Here is a 14,178-nt window from a genome sequence, read left to right as displayed (position 1 = left end):
TGTTCATAATTATCAGAAAACCAATATTACCTTTCAAAGCACTTAAATCTTATTAAGAATTCACCTTTGGAATTAGAAAAAAACATGAATAGCGACAAACGAGTCTATTATTAAAGTACATTTTTTTCAGTACAAGTTATTTTCATACAGATCTCTTTGTAAAAAGTAAACAATACGTGTAAAATCTTCGAAGTGTTTAAACAAAATTTTGCAATAATTTGATTTGATTTTTAAGATACGAACCATTTAGTCTCGGTGAGTATTGCGTCCGCGTACGAAAATAATGGCAATTTTTAAGAAATTCGGATGGACGATCTGTGTCCTAGGTCGTCCATCCGATTCTTTTTCTGACTAAAAGCTACAGACCTGCAGTTAGAGATTTTCAAACTCTTATTGATTATGTCAATTTGTTTGTCTCAAAGAACCATTTTTTAAATCAATAAAGTTTTACCTTAAAAAAAAGAAAGAAATCGGGCACAATTTTCAATGTTAGCATTTTACAATTTTATGGTCTAATAAAATTTCAAGAAACAACTCTTCATTGCTTTATCCGAAATATTGCATGAAAAAAATTTACATCGCATTTTTTAAATTACAAAAGGATATTCAGAATGAACTTGGATTAACCGCTAACAAACAGGCATAAAGAGAGACTGAGAACCAATTTCTTCTCTCTTTTTTTACATCAAAAGAAATGCAAAAATAAATCAAAATATATATTTTTTCTTTGTATGCGTTAATGAAAATGTAGATCAGCAAGGGGGTTCTTTTTCGTGCAAGCACCTACTTAACAGATTGTTACACGGGTCTACAACGATGACAAATATCGAAAAGGCAATATTGTGGGTGAAGGATGAATGTGTAGTTTGTTTTTTAAGTTTATTTTTGATACATGTAATTATATTTATCTGGATCGGTTATGTTTGTTAGTTTGTTTTGATTATTAAAGAGGGGAATAAAGAAATGAGTAATTTCCAAGCACGTAGCATCGTTTTTGAAAGTGGGGGGGGGGGGGCAAACTCATCCAACAAATCTTGACAAGCAAAAAAATATAAAAAAAATTGAATTTTCCAAAATTTTCAAAATTTCACTCATAATTTCATACCATTTTTTTTACATGCTACCAAAATGGGGGGGGGGGGGGGCAACTCCATGATAATTCAATTTTTTTTATGTAAATTTTATAAAAATAGTTGCATCGAGAAAAAGTGGGGAGAGGACATCTTTATGTCATATAACATGTGAAACTGATTTCATTCCACCCACGAGCTTGAAATAATGAAATAATTTTAATGAAAACAATATAAATAGACGTCATAAATCCCATATCAAACGCCATATAACCACTCGATTCTGCGCGTCTTTTTAATGAATTTAGAAACAGCGGCAAATTCTAAAATGTATTTTTAAAGGTAATGTTAGCTGCAAGTCTGTAGACCTTGTATGAAAAATTTCGGATAGTAGTCAATTTTTCCGGGATACAGACAGAGCGGTACATGTATGCAGCTAAGGTAACTAAGAATGATCCCAATAAAATACTTTGTTGAGTAATGCAAGCTTTTAAGAAAGCAATACTTATATTTGTTTAAAATATAACACCCAAATACTTCGTCTTACATTCGCTATTTGTAGAACAAGCAGAACCAGTATCAGTCTGACCGGCCTCACAATATACATTGTTGGAATGTTATTGTCCTAGCATTGCAATGCTCTGCATGTACACAATTTCTTTTAAAATTCAAACACTTAAAGTGTTCATCTATATGGCTACACATAACGTACACACGTGATTCAAAATAACCCAGACGGAAAACGGTAAAGAATTCAGTCATTGAGTCTACGTTTTATAGAACTTGTAAGAAAACACAATGCGGGTCTGAATGTTTGTTGATATGTCAATCTATCAATGTACAGTTTGTTAATTATTTTCGATTGCTAAGGCTACAGCGTATTTGATGAACATTGAACAACATTTTTTCCATGCCACTTTTTTCCATGGAAGATGGCGAATACAAGTATAAAGCATTTATAAAATTTATTTAATTACCTCTTTAGAATTGTGTATGGAATAAATAATTTATAAGTTGCTGCTGAAGGTTGTTTGGTATTTTCGTTTGTAGATGCTTTGCAAGTAAAAAACCTGAAACACGGGGCAAGTCATAACTAATATCCCTAATAACCGTAACTTAAAACTAGCGGCTTTGGATTCAAATATTATCGTATACGAATATTAAGTTCACTTTTTAAAATCATCTCCACGATGATAATTATATTATATCCATCGCAAATCAGTATTTTTTTTTTTTGCTTTAAAAGAATTGTTCTATCGGGAGCAATCCCGCGTTCGTTTAAATTGTCATGTCAGTAATACACATTGTGCTTTATATGACGGCCGTGTATACGTATTGTAGAAAAGTTGAGTTTAATTACCATGCATTGGAACCATTTTATTAACACATCTCCCAGTACTGAAACAATTCAAAATGTCTCTGTTACAGTAACACAGTGGGGCGTTAATCGTGTATGTCCAGCTCTACAAGCACATGCACTGTCGTCTAGGCGACGGCCTGAATACAGCTAGCGACTCTCCTATCGATCGGTTACCTGAGTATCGTAATGCATCTAAATATAGACAGGGGCACAGTTATGAAACAAACAACAAAAATAAGGTCAAAGAGGTTTATCTATATGAAATGAAAATGTACATATGCATAAAAACATTTGGGAATTTTATGTGGAATTATTTTTGCGCGCTACATGTATCAGTTAGTGCATTACAAGAAGCCCTTTCATAACCTCATAAACGTGCGCACCCCCACAAAAATGGACCGAACTGACAACAATTGTTTCTGCAAATACTGACTATAAATTACGAAAACATTAAATTGAATACTATAGAAGGATTCAAAATTAATTTCTTTACAACTTTGCTTCAATAATGCATTAGAAATATTTATTCCTTTTTAAGTTATTGACAAGAAACTTTGGACGCCTCTAACTCCCTAATTATAAGGGCCAGCCCCTTTTTCAGTATACCGAATGAAAGGTCTGGGCAAGACCAAAAACTTTTAAAATACATGTTATAAAAAATTTTTATCAGGTAGAAAACTAACACGGAAAATACGCGAATTTTTTTGATTTTTTTTCTTACCTTTGTTTCAACATCTATACCACCCCTTTTATTTGCATTTAAATAATAAATAAAATATATCTCGCACAAATTCAATGTATTAGCTTCCAAACCAGCCCATCTTTGAGACTCTGCCAGTCATCGTTAAAGCTAAACCCCCAGGACAAAAGAAGTCGTTAAATTTTACTAAAAGGGGAATAACTCAAAACCGGATAGGGATTTTCCTCAACTTAAATATGCAACGACAACATCACGCGGCATGTTATCAGTCCTGAAAATTTCATAACAATCGGTGAACAAACGAGCGAGATATTAAGGATCAAAGTTGGCGTCTAGAAGAAAAAAAAATAATAAGAAATTTGAAAATTTTTCAGAATAATAGTAAGGTTTTCCGCTGAGAGCGGAAAACCTTAATGACACCCGATTTTATAACAATGCTGTATATTTATTCTATTTCCAGAAATGCTTGGAGAATCCGATGGAAACTGCATGATGTAAAATTTAAGTTTTGTTTTATGTACATTGTGCTGTTGGTAGGTACACTATTGCAGGCATTCAACTAACCCAGCCTTTTTGCGAAAAGTTTAAGACGTAAATAAATATTTGTTCAAATTGTGCAATCAATGTAAATTGGTCTTGTGAGTTACGGTCAGTTTCTTTCCAAATTAGACAATCGGACTGCGCATGTATCGATACATATAAACTTCTTTTGGTAAGAAAATAAGAACAAAACAATAAACTTCAAGGACTGATTGTCACAATTTTTAAATGATTTGGCACACAACGAAGTTGTCTTACTTTACGTGCACATCGAACAGTTCTGCACTAAAGACATGCATGCTTCATTTATTATCATATTGCAGACATGGATACTTTAAAATTCAAAATAGTATAAATGAGATACAATAAAATTATCCCAGAAGCTGATATTTAGAGATCAGTTTTCTCATTGGGATTATAACTGGGCACAGTGTTTCAACATTTTGATAAATTTTTAGAATAGTATTATATTTGTAAAATATTAAAATCATTTATGTTAATCATATATTTACTTTACAAAATATGAGGAGTAGTAATACGTTAGCTTCCACTTTATTATCAACTGTAATAATATCTAAATGAATATTTTTAAACATAACAGACGCATATATAATAAAAAATATACAACGTTGTTTACATCTGCAAAATCTGCAGTTAATTATTTTTAATAATTAATTATAATAAAATATGCATTATTTTTAAAATATCTGGGTTTCTGTTTGGTCAACTAACCAGACTTTGTTTTTGTTCACATACAAATTTTAACAGAAATTGTTATATTATCTAATTAAAATCGGACTACACAAACTTGGAAAAAAAATATGGAAGAATAGCTGCCTTAGGGTATGGTGCGTCATAAAACATGATGAGGTTTATAAAATAAAAGGTCATTTTTGTATATAAATGATCACCAGCCCTTGTTATAGGGTGAAAAGTATATAACATAATAAATATGTGGGTAACACGTATTTAAAAGTGTTTAAATACATGTACATAAAATTGTTTCTAGCTACTTTAAAATGGTTGCAAACCCACGTTAAATGGTAGTAATAATGACATAACTGGTGCTTTAGTTATATTAAATTGTTTGAACAATTAAGCAATGATTCAGAACGTAAAACAATTCCACAGCCACATTTATATGGTGTTTTCGTATATCAGTTGGTCAGTGCATTATGTTAAATGGACACCGCTCTAAGTTATAGAATGAAAGGTAAATAATAAATGGATGGTTCCACGCTCAAAATCCGTCAATACATTGCTTGGTGTGCATCCAAATTCAGCTGGTTAGAAAAAACTGAAATCGTGACAACGATAAATTGAAAAGTGTTGTATTTTTATTAAACGGTGAAAAGATACAAAAATGGGTCAATAAATATCTCTTTTATTGTTCCATTGCAAAGAATGTATTTGGTATAGCATTTTGAATAAATTTTACATCATGAAGTCATAAAGTCTATTCACTAAACTAAATTGTGCCTCGTCCCTCACTGTACTTAACTAAATTGTGCCTCGTCCCTCATGGTGACCAATCAAAATTTAACAAAACCAGAAGATACTTATTATTTGTCTCCGGTAATTTACAGGCATTTTAAAATCGTTGTCTTGAAATTTCAGAAACGATTATTTACTTTATGAATCCTACTATGTATTATGGCCTTACATACCTTAAGACAGCTATGGTTTTCCGTAAGATAGTTTGTTTCAACTCTATGCCACGTCAAATTATGAAATCAATTATGTCACCTCAAAAACAGTATTGTTTTCTTTAAAGTCTTTTTTAATATCAAAATTGAGATTTATTTCATTTAATTGTTAACGTGGTATAGCACACCTCCGTATTGTGACGAACATCTTACCTAAATAATCAATAAAACAAGTTGCTGTCCTTTAAAAAAGGACTACAATACGTGGACCATTTGTATGTGTTTCCAACGAAAAAGTGAGAGCCTTAAGATTATCAGAGATTCCACCGACTCTAGCCCTCTGCTTTTAACCACTAAATTTGTACGTTGTATTACGTATATATGTATGTATAGCACTGACTTTTTTTCTCAGAATTTAAAGGATTCATACTTCTAAAATAATTATGATCTATCTATGAATGAAGTTTGCATGTACAGTATCAGGCATTCGGTGAATTTTACTATTTGCGCACACATTACGATTCGCACTACTTTGTTAACTATGCAGTGACAGCTTTGTGTAAATTAAAAATTTCATATTCATATGATGCAATTTTCTTGAGATTTAAACTTTTATACAGTGACATAATTATTCAATGAATCATACTTAAATGCTTAAAAAATTTAATCGGGAATTTCTCTAGCCTCGCCTACTATAAAAGTAAAGTTAAATTACTTGTGTATTCGGAAAACAACAAAACATTGCAAATTATGCTATTTGATGCATGCTGTAGTTTCGGCATAACATTAACTTATTTCATAATACTGATAGTTCATATCACATGCCAATCAATTTTTAAAAGGAATACTTTGTTTCTGTACTGTTTACCGACAACTTTACAATTACAGCGCCTTTTGACTTATGTGTGCATACGGCACGAAATCCCGATCCCGATTCAGATAAACGTGTGCTAGCCTGGTTCCCTGCGCTACCTATTACGCACAGGAACCAGGCTAGCTCATGCGCAGGCTGAATTTTCCCCATAGCATCCGGTTTAACCTCGCTTATATATTTTCTGCGTGGACCTCAGGGTCCACGCAATAAGGTATATTTTTATTAACCCCCCCCCCCCTCGAGTTTTGTTGCAAATTACCGTACCGTAGGTTAGAGCGTTAACTAGGAATCTGTAAGCAATGAATTCTAATCCCGCAGCTGGGGCTTTTATGATACTGACCTTTCTATTCATATTGCCAACTTTAAAAAATTCTCACCGATGGAAGTATTCAGATGACAATGCACTTTTATCCACATTTATATCGAAATGTGTCCCATACCTTTATAAGCACATATATTATACGTTTTCTTTTGTTTACGCCACAGAAACTTAGTCGGAAAATAATTTTTTTCCGTATAGCAACAGAGAAATATATTCGAAGATAAAAGTTAAAAAGTTATGGAATTTTTCTTATATAGATAGCAGCTTATAAGGCTTAAACCAAATCAAGAATAGGTAATTTGATGACCATACAACCTCCTAGATATTTAATGCACCATACAACTTAATTAAGCATTCCTTCTTAGACACCATATTGAATAATAAAATGTAATGCATGTAATTTCGTAATTACTGATATGAATATGTACACACCGAATTATTAAACAGTGTCAAATGAATATCAATAAACAATGATCGATTCCAGTGTTTCTTCAATTTATTAGTATTGTCAGCACTGAATGAATGCTAAATCATTGTATCTGATATAAAATAAAATCTTGGGCAATTTGTCTCTCATAAAACTTTTGAATGTTAATTTTGAGGACACACGATGTCTGGGGCAATCCATCTACATGGACCAAGACCATATCTATTGCGTCTTCTTGCACAGTATCCTTTTTCAAATGAACAGTCAAATTCGTTTCGGGTGATGACGCACTTGTCCTTAGCTGGTGTTGTATTGTCAGGACTCGGTTGCCATGGAAGATTCATTTCCACCTATAAAAAAAAATGTAGTGAAAATTATTCTTCTTTAAAGTTAACCGATGAACGTCTAAGTGAATTATTTTCTTTTTATGAGTATTTGAAATATTTAAATGGCTTTTTTTTTTACAAAAGGATGTCTTGATCAATGTAGGCACAATTAAAATAAACTTGTGAACTTAAATTTGCTTTCCGGTATTATGAAGGCATACAATTCTTCATGTTATAGTCGCACAGGGTAAACATTACTGCCACATTCACATTTTACACAGGTGTCATAAATATATTTTAAACTATAAAATCAACGTATGCTTACATTGGAATTTTCATTTAAGTGTGATATTGAATTAAGTTGTGGTTACCTCGCATGAACAATCATAGTTGTTGATTCTGTTGACATATGTGGCGGTGGCTTCGTAAAACTCGTTGATTTCAGGTCTTCTGGTGGATGCATCATATATTGAAACTGCAAGTTCACATGACGTATAAAAGCACACATTTATACAAATTTCACAATTAAAAACTCTGTAAAAGTGTATAATCTATTTTAAGTAGGGTTAATTGAAGTCTTATTTCCGCAATGTTGTCAACCAAATATTTTGCGTGTCATTTTTATTTGCAAATGTCCAGTTCAGAACTGATTCGCTATTAATGTATTCACGAGCATAATATCACTGATTATTTAATTCATAGAGAAAAGTACATTTATCCACAACAGAAAAATATATATGAGCAGATATTATTCGTAAATCTCGTAGATATACAGTAAGTCATTAACATCGAAACCAAAATGAAAACTTTTTTGGAGAACTTATATAATTTTTGATAAAAATCCAAATTTCATCTATCTTTTTAAAATTTCGTGTTTCTGTATCTTGTACAAAAGATTTAAGTATAAGTTACCTGGTACATTTACCAAATGCGCTAGTGAAAAAAAAACCTCTGTCAACGTATTATCATTTTGCTATAGTATTTCAATTTTGATACAGCTAACAGACATTTTACCATATAAGATATATTCCTTGTTTCTGTCCAGCCGTGTGGGACCACAAGAGTTCAGAGTACCTCTACCGTAAACAGTGATAATCTGTCCAGGACTCGCCAGTCGCTCCTGGGGGAGGGAAAAGAGATGCAAAAAAATCAAACATTTTATGTTCATAACAAATGTTAAGCGAAATCGTGAAAACGTCACAATGATAAGGTATTACAAACAACCGTGTTGACTGATACGTGTATTTATTTTTTGAAAATAAACCTACCTTAATGTTTGAATTGACACGTATTCTAAAGACAGCTTCAATGTCGTTTTCCTTATAACTGATGACAGTGCCAGTGAAAGCTTAAAAAGAAATGTCTTTCAAAGTTATTTCTGCAGTAGTAAATTAAGAATCCTTGTAAAGATCTCTTGGTAAACTTTGCATAACTTTTATAAACCACAGGAAATCATAAATCTCAATTTCTACACATCTTTGGATTAATAAAAAGGATTCTGGATGCAAGTTTGCATTGGAAAATAAACACGAGGAGTGAATCTCTCAAGTATTATTGCAAAATGTAATTGCAATACAATCATGATCTTACTGCAAGCTTCTTTGCCATTCTAGGTTCTTCTAGCAGTAAACAGTAAAAAGTGATTTTATTTTGGTTTTTTGTTAACTCATGTGAATCAAATGAGGAGTACAAGATCATAATATTTTGTCTCCTGTCAAACGAGTTTTTATATCTTAACAAAAAAGAGATCGCTAATATTTACACTTACCATACTGAGTTCGACAATACTTGGTTTGATCGTGTTCAGTTATTGGAGAACACCCATGTGCCAACGAAATCACACAAAGAATCACGAAAAATTCAAACATATTTGTGTTTACCGTTGTATAGTACAGACTGTTCTGATGAATTAGAGCCGTGCGATGCATATTTATGGCAAAATTTTCCCGTTTTTTGTAACAATTTGCGGTTTTAATTTATTTCGTCGTGCCCGTGACAATCCAGGTGCAACAAAGGTTACTTTTTGTTGTTTAATAGAGGTTGATGTGTCAGTGGAAAACCCTATTTCAAAGACAACCGACAAATGCTAATGTGTATCTACTTATTATCAGGTTTTTTTTTATATAAAATGCACAGTATTCAGTGTGTTAGAATTATTCAAACTTTTATGAATATATTTTAAAATTTAAGAGAATTTATAATTTGGATGTAACAGGTACACAATCACTTGTTACTGTTAAATAGTAATTATAACATTTTTGAAAATTAGTTAAAAAGTACAATTTTCGTCTTATTATTGATTTGCTAATGTTAATTATTGGGGAGGGAGTGGTAGAACTGGTGTGTGTGAAGTGTGGTTACTCCGTGTGCAACCATTTATGTGAAAGACTCTATTCCATGATATTTTTCCAGCGCATCTACTTAAATTATTTGATATTCATAAAGCATTGCAAACAATATGAAAGTTTCCCGGATGATGTTATTTACAAAATTGTGCTAGGTGTCCCAAGTACTACCTAATGATAAAAAAGATGTCAAAATTTCTTATAATTATCTCCGAAATAAATCTGTCTCCGTTCCATTTCCTTTTAGTACACATTGATCTTTTTTTTTTTTTTTAACTATCATTGATTATCGATTTCAATTGTACTTCATGAAAGGAATGTTTATTTTCAATAAAATTGACAAAAAATAAAATTATTACTTTGTACAGGCTATAGAATATATATACATTTTTTGAACTTAATTCAGCTTAAACTTTACAAATATTAAAAAAGCAGAAATTCTTCTGAGGAAAATGTAGTTTTTTTTATGATTTTTTTCCTTATGGAATCCTTAGAAACTGCTGATGAGAAATAATTCTACATTGTTTTTAACTAAATTTCGTTTAGTAAATAGAATGGTGCGATTTAATAAATTGGTGTGCGAGTTACTTTATTCATTTCGAATGATAAAAGAACCGGCGAAATATCGAATAATAAAACTCATTCAAAATGTTAAATGTATTATGATATTTTATTTTCAAAGTACAAAAGAAAAAAATTAAATACATTGTTAATATAACAAACATTTTTAAAATACTGAAATCGATTTTAGAATAAAAAATCAAGTTGACACTTCTATCAATGGGTGTAGGTGGTGACTGTTGGGCGGAACGCAGATTTTTTTTTTTCAAATAGAGACAGTACACTTTGATTCTGTTAAAGAAATAAGAAAACTCATTTGAAACCTACAAAGTTCAATCCGACTGTCTACCATAATTAAAGCCCAAAGTTAAATTAAACATCGCATGTTAGCCTATAATAATGACGTCATTTTCCATACGTCAGTTTTTTTTAAATATCCGAGCTGATCGAGGGTGATCCGAGAGTTTTTCGTTCTTTTCAATGAGTAACGTTATATATTTCAATTGTTAATAAATTAAAACTTGTTACTTTAGCATAGAAAAGGTCGGTTCGTTGACGCTTTTTATATGTTTTTTTAATGTTTTGATAAGACATTTTTGAAATAAGTCATGCCGTTGCTTTACATTAGATAAAACATCGGCAACACTAAATCACTAACACTACTTATCTATAGCCTGCGTGGTAACAATACCTTTTCTTGAATTGAAAGCTTTTATACTTTAAAATCGCTTGATAGAAAATTATATATGTTACATGTTATTCCATCCCCTCCCACCCCCCCCCCCCAAAAAAAAGACATTTATTGTCTTATCTGAATAGGTCATAATTTTTCATATAAGAGGATAATGATAATCCATAAATGAAAGAAATACTGAACAACATATAACGACTATGAAATGAAATGGATTATGACAACTATTATGTGTTGTTGACCTTCATGGATCCTCTCGTTCAGTGTGAAAACTTGTAAATTATATAACACTACCACCTGATGTGATTATGTGATTATCGGGTTATCGGCAAAGAAAATATAGAAATTTGTCAAATTGTTTTCATCTGGAACTTTTAAAATACCTTTCTTTTCTTCTTTTCTTCTGCATATTGTAGGAAATTAAATTACATTTCCGAGAATGTTTCACTTTTTATTAAAGGTTTGCATATTTTGTCTCATAAAATTAGGTCAATACTAAATTTAAGGACACGCAGCAGTTTTTGGAGCAATCCATTTACATGGACCAGAGCCAGATCTATCGCCTCTTCTTGCACAGTATCCTCTTTCAAATGACCAGTCAAATTCGTCAGGGGTGATAATGCATATGTCCCTAGCTGGTCTTAAACTCTCAGGAATTGGTTGCCATGGAAGATTCACCAACACCTAGATAAGTATTAATAATAACCCCACTTCAATGTAAACAATTGGAAATTCATGCATATGTTTCCTGGAATATTATGATTAAATAAGTTTATCGTAATGAATAAAGAAATAGGTTTTTTTTATTACATAACGAAAAATCTAGATGCATGCAGGCACTGTTCTCAATCCTTTGAAAATTAGGCCTGCTCGGTTAATAGTGATAACTATAAAAACATTGTTGTCTCATAGACATGAAAAGTACTTATTATTGTAACATTTACATACTACACAGATGCCATATACATATAAATCCCCAAGGTCAATAAACATTAAGGCCTACATCGATTTTTTTGTGTATAATGTACATGTAATTGGTTCGTTATTACCGTGCATGAGCAAACATAGCTGTTTACTCTGGTGATATTTGCAAAGCTTGCTTCATGGAACTGGTTGATTATGGGTTTGTTTGTTGTTGTGTCATTTACGGAAACTGCAAATTCATTCATAAATCCATTCTTTAAAACACTAAAATTAAAACTAACTGAACAGTGATTCAATTCTTTTTTTTTTCAATTTGTGTTAATTAGAAGCTCTATTTTCTCATGTTTCAATTGCATGAACAACATAATGATTGCTAAGGCTTTGAAGAATCTGAAGAACAAAGTTTATGTTTCACACATTTAATAATATATTTTTTTATATTGTATTGGAAATAAAAAGAATACCATATAAGAAATATTCCTTGTATTTATCCAGCTTTGTGGGACCACACGAATGCAGAGTACCTCTGCCGTACACGGTGACTATTTCTCTTGGGTACCCAAGTACCATCTGAGGGAAAATTACAAAATTTGAGATAGAAAACATTAGAAATAAAGTTATTGGTGAACGCCAACAAACAACAAGTATGTTTTAAAGGAAACTTAAGATCAAATGTATTGCCAAAACAGCTAAGAACAAATCATTTAAATCAACTGAATTAAGAAAATGGAAAAAGTTGATCAATAATCATCTGGTTATCCTTTACATAAAAATTTATTATGTCTTTGAAAAAAAATAGCAAGGGCTAAAAAAAAAAACTTAAATAAAGTTTTTATCAAAATTCCCTTTTGACAGAGATAAATAGAAATATAATATACCTTTATATTCTCATTGACTCGTATTTTAAAGACAGCTTCCACATTTCTTTCCTCAGAACTCAGTACAGTGGCAGTGAAAGCTAAAACGAGAATTTATCAAAATCATCGATAAAATACGTCTAAAAATGTAGTGATGGGCGGGGCATGAATTGATTTTACACTATCCCCCATAAGATATAAAAATTAGAATTATACATCGGGCGACAAAGAATTTTTCAAACATACTTTGATTGATAATTTATATGTCAATAGATATTTTTGGAATTCTCTTGTAAATTAATCAAGAAGTAAATAGAGGCCTAGGACACTTTTTCAACGAATAATGATACATTAAAAAATATTTATAAGAAATTCAGAAATTCAGAAAAGATTAATACTTACCATACATACTTCGGCAGTACTTGTTTTGATCGTGTTCAATAAGTGGAGTGCAACCTTGTACAAATAAAATCACGCCAAGAATCAAAAGAAATTTCAACATGTTGGTCCACACAGTCGAAAAGTTCAGACAGTCCTTATGTTATAAAGCCGTGCAATATTTATAGCTGAAGTTTTTAGTTTGATTGACAAATTTGCGCCGTTTAATTCATTTAATCGTGCACGTTATATTGGAGTGGACTCAATATTAACCTAAGTTGTGTCATATGCAGAACCTATTTTCAGTGGGAGAACAGACATTTTGTCTCATTTCTTAGCGTCTCTCTTTTTTAATATATTTTTCATCATGTTCAGATATAATCAACATTAAAATTGAAAATTCAGCAATCATACTATCATTTGAAACAAATACATATTTTCCTAAAATCGTATATTTTGACATCTCATATTTAACAATTTGAAAAACGTTCAAATTTTTCTACTCGGAATAATCTGTGATTTTTATGCAAGGCCTTCATTATTTTTTATGAGTGAGGGATAATTGCGTTGCTGTTTACAGCTTCAAAAAATATTCTCAAATCGATATAATCGATGACCAAAATGGATATTCTATACAGGGAGTTAAGAACTAATAAGTTCTTCTGGTATAAATCTGAGCGCATTTAATTATCGCTAGCCAAGATAATAAGGGATAAAATGAATTATACACATAAATTTTTACAGAAATGGTATACAGTATTGCACACAACATTTAAAATCTCAGTTTGATGTTAACAATATCTATACAAAGTAATAAAATGAAATTAATGTAATCTTTAATGGAGAATACATACATATTTAGCATTCTCTCAAAAATATATCTCAGTCTAACTTTCATGAGGAAATTTAGTTTTCTATTCAAAAAACTAATCACCCGAATAGAAACGTTTAGCAAGTATATTAGTTTAACGACTATCTTGTCTATTACACTGTTCTTTATTTTAATCATTTTGACTATGACTATGATTAGGTATAAATAATGACAAATCTTTTTTTTAAATTATTCAAACTTAATTTGGGGTCTTTATCAAATTATCTAGAAGGTATAGGTACCCAGTAAAGTAAAATCACAGCATTAACACCGCGTGTGTCGCGGA

The 14,178-nt window shown here is 31.2% G+C and overlaps 2 protein-coding genes across 3 annotated transcripts; both read right to left on the bottom strand.

Annotated features, from left to right (window-relative positions):
• Positions 1–6,985: 6,985 nt before the first annotated feature.
• Positions 6,986–9,165, bottom strand: LOC105333664 (uncharacterized). The gene is made up of 5 exons (XM_011436736.4): positions 9,034–9,165; positions 8,534–8,613; positions 8,280–8,385; positions 7,637–7,740; positions 6,986–7,289 (listed from the first exon to the last, which is right to left on the bottom strand). The coding sequence occupies exons 1-5, from the start codon at positions 9,131–9,133 to the stop codon at positions 7,104–7,106; spliced, it is 576 nt and encodes a 191-aa protein (XP_011435038.3). The 5' UTR covers positions 9,134–9,165; the 3' UTR covers positions 6,986–7,103.
• Positions 9,166–10,261: 1,096 nt separating this feature from the next.
• On the bottom strand, positions 10,262–13,237 carry LOC105333665 (uncharacterized). 2 transcript variants are annotated; one of them, XM_011436737.4, is made up of 6 exons: positions 13,046–13,225; positions 12,665–12,744; positions 12,251–12,356; positions 11,912–12,015; positions 11,246–11,546; positions 10,262–10,462 (listed from the first exon to the last, which is right to left on the bottom strand). In XM_011436737.4, the coding sequence occupies exons 1-5, from the start codon at positions 13,143–13,145 to the stop codon at positions 11,364–11,366; spliced, it is 573 nt and encodes a 190-aa protein (XP_011435039.3). In that variant the 5' UTR covers positions 13,146–13,225; the 3' UTR covers positions 10,262–10,462; positions 11,246–11,363. The 2 variants fall into 2 exon arrangements, with proteins under 2 accessions (XP_011435039.3, XP_065927518.1); XM_066071446.1 differs by lacking the exons at positions 10,262–10,462; positions 11,912–12,015 and having other exon boundaries at positions 10,967–11,546; positions 13,046–13,237.
• Between the last annotated feature and the right edge of the window lie 941 nt (positions 13,238–14,178).

Source organism: Magallana gigas, chromosome 9 (genome assembly GCF_963853765.1).
Source record: "Magallana gigas chromosome 9, xbMagGiga1.1, whole genome shotgun sequence".
Lineage (NCBI taxonomy): Eukaryota > Metazoa > Mollusca > Bivalvia > Ostreida > Ostreidae > Magallana > Magallana gigas.
This window is presented reverse-complemented; position numbering and strand designations above follow the sequence as displayed.

Excerpts from the sequence above, each read along its gene's own strand:
- LOC105333664 (XM_011436736.4), bottom strand. The coding sequence starts at position 9,133 with ATGTTTGAATTTTTCGTGATTCTTTGTGTGATTTCGTTGGCACATGGG. Across the intron at positions 8,614-9,033 it reads GTATTGTCGAACTCAGTATG|CTTTCACTGGCACTGTCATC; the intron begins GTAAGTGTAAAT and ends TTTCTTTTTAAG. Across the intron at positions 7,741-8,279 it reads CAAGGAATATATCTTATATG|TTTCAATATATGATGCATCC; the intron begins GTAAAATGTCTG and ends GTGAACTTGCAG.
- LOC105333665 (XM_011436737.4), bottom strand. The coding sequence starts at position 13,145 with ATGTTGAAATTTCTTTTGATTCTTGGCGTGATTTTATTTGTACAAGGT. Across the intron at positions 12,357-12,664 it reads GAGTCAATGAGAATATAAAG|ATGGTACTTGGGTACCCAAG; the intron begins GTATATTATATT and ends ATTTTCCCTCAG. Across the intron at positions 11,547-11,911 it reads GCTATGTTTGCTCATGCACG|GTGTTGGTGAATCTTCCATG; the intron begins GTAATAACGAAC and ends ATACTTATCTAG.